This window comes from Chiloscyllium plagiosum, unplaced genomic scaffold (assembly GCF_037043375.1).
Source record: "Chiloscyllium plagiosum isolate Xiang-an unplaced genomic scaffold, Cpla_swu_hap1 HiC_scaffold_35, whole genome shotgun sequence".
Taxonomy (NCBI): domain Eukaryota; kingdom Metazoa; phylum Chordata; class Chondrichthyes; order Orectolobiformes; family Hemiscylliidae; genus Chiloscyllium; species Chiloscyllium plagiosum.
In genome coordinates this window covers 31,887,275-31,893,274 of record NW_028270173.1, presented here as the reverse complement: position 1 = coordinate 31,893,274, position 6,000 = coordinate 31,887,275, and the positions used below count along the sequence as shown (strand labels likewise).

Below are 6,000 nucleotides of genomic sequence, written 5' to 3'. Positions count from 1 at the left end.
CAATAACGTAGTCAGCAATGAGGCAGCACCAAACGGTGATGATTATATATCCAGGAGCTGTCTGACTGTACTGTCACGCCACCAACTTTGAGTTCCATTTTCCAATAATGACATTGCACTAATTGGATATTGAACACATGTATTAGATATTTAATCATCACATCCATGATTAACTTTATTACATAGTTAGATTAATCTGACAGAGTTTTCAGCTCCCTGACGATTTGTATGTGATTGGGTAGAAGTCTGACTAACGTAAGGTGGTCTCCATAATTCAGAATCAGTGAAACATGCTGGTTATTGTTGGAGAACAAGGCTTAACCATTCGGTAGTTGTAATGTATCCATTTGAAAGCATTTCGATAACCCGATGAAGTCAATGCTCCGTGTATAAAGTTTTCTCAAAATGAACGAGTTGGATTGATTGAGTGGTCAGTGGACTCACGCCTCTCGATGGGATTCCAGCTTCTTTCTATAACTGGAGAAAATGTTCCTTGGAATTGTTATCATTCACGGGAGAGTGTTTCGGAGACAAGCTGATGGAATTACGGTTTGTGCAAACAGTAAACGATTGTGTCACAGCCAGCGGAGAGATAGGATAATCGAATCCCACCTTTAGAAACCCAGCAGTGAAAGACCGACTGGGCCTGTCGCTGGGTCCCTTCAGCGAGACACAGCACAAACCCGGTGGGGTTTCGGGTTGGACACTAAGCCGAATCTCGGGCTGGTGTCCAGGTCGGTCACCCCTGGTGGGGCCTGGAAGTGGAACTTCTGCAGCAGGGTGGTGAAGAACAGGAAAAGCTCCACTTTAGCCAGTGCCTCACCAGGACACACCCTCCGACCTGAAAAAGAACAGGGGACGGTCAGTACCTCAACCACACACAGACACACACAGACACACACACACAGACACACACACAGACAGACAGACACAGACAGACAGACACACACACAGACACACACACAGACACACACACAGACACACACACACAGACACACACACACAGACACACCCACACAGACACACACAGACACACACACACAGACACACACACACAGACACACACACACAGACACACACACAGGCAGACACACACTCACAAACACACACAGACACACACACACACAAACTCACACACACAGACACACACAGAGACACACACACACATACACACACACATACACACACAGACACACACACACAAAAACACACACACACAGACACACACACACACACTCACCCACAAACACACACACAGACACACACACAAACACTCACACAGGCAGACAGACACACACAGGCACACACACACACAGACAGACACACACACACATTCACCCACAAACACACACACAGACACACACACAAACACTCACACAGGCAGACAGACACACACACACACACACTCACAAACACCCACACAGACACACACACACACATACACACAGACACACAGACACACACCCACACAGACACACTCACACACACACAGACACACACACACACACAGACACACACAGGCGGACACACACACAGACACTCACACACACAGACACACACACACACTCTCACACACACAGGGTTCGTTCATAAACAGGTGGAGTCCATTCGGTCACTCAAACCCCTTTTCCCATTCAGTAAGATCCTTGCTGATCCTCTACCTACACTCTGCTCTCCCACACAAACTATTATGATCCCAGCTCATGGTATTATTCCGTTAGGAAAGAAGACAGGGAAAGTGACTGAGGCGTGGGAGCACTTTGGGCTGTGTGATCGGAATTTCTATTAGTGTTAAAACAGTTATGGAAAAGGATAGAACTGATCAAAAAGTTAGAGTTCTGAACTGGAGTAAGGCTGAGTTTGACAGTATTAGACAGGAACTTTCACAGGTTATTCACAGGTAAAGGGATAGTTGGATAGTGGGAGGCCTTTAAGAACGAGAGTTCAGAGACAGTATGTTCCTGTTAGCATGAAGGGCAAGGCTGGTAGGTGTACAGAATGCTGGATGACCAGAGAAATTGAGGCTTTGCTCAAGACAAAGAAAGAGGCATATTATCAGGTAGAGCCAGTTGGGATCGAGTGAATCCCCAGCACAGTATAAAGGCAGTAGGAGTATACTTAAGAGGGAAATCGGGAGGGCAAAAAGGGGACTTGAGATAGCTTTGGCAAATTGAGTTAAAGAGAATGCATAAAGGCTCGATAAGTACATTAAGTGCAAAGGAGTAACTGGGGAGAGAATAGGGCCCCCTTAAAGATCAGCAAAGCCGCCTATGTATAGAACCATAGGAGATGGGTGAGGTATTAAATGGAGACTTTGTGTCAGTATTTACTGTGGAAAACAACATAGAAGTGGGGGAACTCGGGGGAATAAGTAATGAAGGCTTGAAAAGAGTTCATATTACAGAAGAGGAGGTGCTGGAGGTCTTAAAACACACAAGGGGAAATAAATCCCCGGGAACTGAGCAGATGTTTCCCAGAACTTTGAGGAAAGCTTGGGAAGAGATTGCTCAGCCACTTGCTGAGATATTTGTATCATTGATAACCACGGGTGGGAAGCGGGAAAACTGGAAGTTGGCTAATGTGGTGTCATTGTATAAGAAAGGCTGTAAGAAAAAGTGAATTACAGACAGGGTGAGCCTGATGTCAGTGGTGGGTAAGTTGTTGGAGGGGATTTTGAGGAATAGGATTTATATGCATTTGGAAAGGCAAGGATTGATTAGGGATAGTCAACATGGCTTTGTGCATGGGGAATCATGTCTCACTAACTTGGACACTGAGGGTCTTTTTCCATGCTGTATGACTCCAAGACTCTCAGTGAAATCTCAGGCTGAAATCACAGGGACAGCAGTGTGCCATTCAGCCCAACCAGTCTGTTCCACCATTTAATGGCTGATCTATTGTCTAACTCCATATCCCTTAGGCCCACACCCCTTCAAATCTTTGCTTAACAAAAATGTATCTATCTCAGATTTAAAACTAAAAACTGATCCAGCATCAACTGCAGTTTGTGGAAGAGAGTTCCGACCATCTCCCACCCTTTGTGTGTGGATGTGCTTCCTAATGTCTCTCCTTCAGACAATTAAGATCATAGAGAATTAACCAAACAATTTACATCCAGCAAAAATGTAAAGGTTTTGTAAAAATCAATCCCATTTATTCCACTAACGTGCCTCGACAGTACTCCCATCTGAGACAATTCCCTGCCCTGTCTATAGAGCTTAAGTTAACATTGATGCATTTAATTCCCAGTCTCGAGAATCTATCAGCTTCTTCCTGGAGCCGGCATACAACTGAGCATAGACTTTCTCAGCTTCAAATGACCTTTTCAGGGTTTTAATTAAGCAAATCCAGTCTGGAACTTTTAAACTAAACTCCTTATAAACTGAGGAAACCTTTTTCTTAAAATTAGTACCTCCTTTCTGGGGAGCAACTGCTTTATGCATCCAACTTCAGCCAAGGCTTCAAGTGAACTGATTTCCCAGCATCTTTAAGACCCTGATGATCATTGCAATGTATCTTTCTGACTTGCCGTTTCAGTCTCCTGATTTATTTTCTTCCTCACATCCTGACTCTTGCTCAGAGGCTTGTACATAACACCCATCAGGGTCTTTTAGCCTTTGCCGTTCCTTGATTCTACCCACACAGATTCTGTGCTTCGTTGTAACTTAATTTCTTACTGAGAAGGCAACCCAACCCCCTCCACCAATCTGGATTAGTGGTGCTGGAAGAGCACAGCAGTTCAGGCAGCATCCAAGGAGCAGCAAAATCGATGTTTCGGGCAAAAGCCCTTCATCAGGAATAAAGGCAGAGAGCCTGACCTCGTTTTTACCCCTCTGCCAATCTGTCTGTCCATTCAATAGAACATGTCTCCTTGGAGATGTAGCTCCCAGACCTGATCCCCTCACAGTTACATCTCTGTGGCACTGGCAACATCATATGGTGGCACAGTGGTTAGCACTGCCGCCTCACAGCGCCAGAGACCCAGGTTCAATTCCTGCCTTAGGTAACTATCCATGTGGAGTTTGCACATTCTCCCCATGTCTGTGTTTGGTTTCCTCCCACAATCCAAAGATGTGCAGGTTAGGTGAATTGGCCATGCCAAATTGCCTGTAGTGTTAGCTGAAGAGGTAAATGTAGGGGAATGGGTTTGGCTGGGTTGCTGTTCGGAGGGTCAGTGTGGACTTGTTGGGCCGAAGGGCCTGTTTCTACACTGTAAGTAATCTAAAAAAAAACCCACCAAGTTCAATCTGTGCCACTAGCTCATTTACCTTGTTTTGTAACTGCACACATTTAACTGCAACACCTTCAGTCCTGGGTGGACCATCCCCCTTCTGACAGTTGTCCACTTACCTGCTGTGCCTGAAGTTCGATTCCCAACCCCTTTCCATACCCTCTGTCCTATACTTGTTCAGGAAACTTTAATAACCTCTGATGAGCCCTTCTCCACCTTTAGCTAGTTGAACATTCTTGTGACCACTCTATTTAGCCTTTCCACTGGGATCCTGGTCTTATCCTGGTTCAGGTGGAGTCTGTCCCAACAGTGCAGTTCCTTCCTGTCCCAATACTGATGCCAGTGCCCCACAAGATGGAACCCCTTTTACCCCATACCACTCCTTTCACCTTGCGTTTTCTTCCCGAATGTTTTTAACATCCATCTCAATTTGGGCTCGGGGCATAATCCAGAAATTATAACCCTCGAGGTCTCTTTTCTTTAACTGTGTTCCAAATTCCTGATATATCCAAACAGGACTTCTTGCCTATGTTACTGGTGCTAACATGGACCACAGCTATTGGATCCTCCCTCTCCCACTCCAATATCCTCTCAAACTGATTTGAGATGTCCTTTACCATGGCACTGGGCTGGTAACAAACAATGCATGACTCTCGATCCTGCTCTCCAAGGATGCCATCTGTATCTCTACCATCTTTCTCCTTTGCTCTCCCCACTTGAATGGCCTCCTATGTCCCGGTGCAGTGCCCAGTTTGTTCCTAGTAGCTGTGGAAGCACATGACAGGACTGCATCAGGGAGGAGGGAGCTCCCTGTGGGGGGGCTCTTGGTTCCCGCGATGTCAAGAGTGAGTTTGTTCAGACCACAATGCCCTCTGTCACTGCACCTCGGGGGCTCTCTGTCTGTCCCACTTCCAACCTCCAAAGCTCTACGGGCTCCTCCCTTCCTTCAAATGCTTCGTTTGAGGGTTTCTGTAATTCAGGGGTACAGCCAGCTCTGCACTGGAGGGGGTGGTGGGCACCACCATCATCAGCTACCAACGTGCACCTTAGCCATACAGTAGTGCCCCTGGCGACCAATGCCAGCCTTACATGAATGGTTCTATGGTGGTCAAAGACGTGGAGCCCGGTCATGGTCTCCTCTGTCACACAGATATACACCTTAGAAGCTGCCTGACCTAGTCACAGGGATGATAACCCCTGAGAAAGTTCGTTTGTCGGTGATGCCTCATTGGTATCTTTTTGAAGATGTGCGATCTGAAGCAGGAATTCATAACCTCAAAGGCTGGCCAAGAACAAAGGGCATTGGCTACGACAGCAAGAAAATTACACAGGACACAACCTGCTCGATTGGAGTCATTGGGCTCACCGCACTTTCAGAGAGAGGCCTCATAACCCAGTTTCCGCATATGGGTCAAATATATGTACAACATACAGTGATCAGTAAAATCCATGGGTTTTCAACACAGATGGTCAGAGGGAGAGAGACAGGGAGAGAGAGAGAGAGAGAGAGGGGGGGAGAGAGAGGGAGGGAGGGAGATAGAGAGGGAGAGAGAGAGAGAGGGAGAGGGAGAGAGGGAGAGCGAGGGAGAGGGAGAGGGAGAGGGAGAGGGAGGGAGAGAGGGAGAGAGAGAGAGGGAGAGAGAGAGAGGGAGAGAGAGAGAGGGGGAGAGAGAGGGAGGGAGGGAGATAGAGAGGGGGAGAGAGAGAGAGAGAGAGGGAGAGAGAGGGAGAGAGGGGGAGAGAGAGGGAGGGAGGGAGATAGAGAGGGG

At 47.0% G+C, this 6,000-nt stretch overlaps 1 protein-coding gene across 1 annotated transcript in view; it reads right to left on the bottom strand.

Annotated features, from left to right (window-relative positions):
• Positions 1–662: 662 nt before the first annotated feature.
• Positions 663–6,000, bottom strand: part of LOC148140617 (cytochrome P450 2K1-like) — a 36,062-nt gene continuing 30,724 nt past the window's right edge. Inside the window, exon 9 of the mRNA XM_087979476.1 lies at positions 663–841. Coding sequence (XP_087835602.1) covers positions 663–841 — 179 coding nt within the window. The remainder of the gene's footprint in view (positions 842–6,000) is intronic.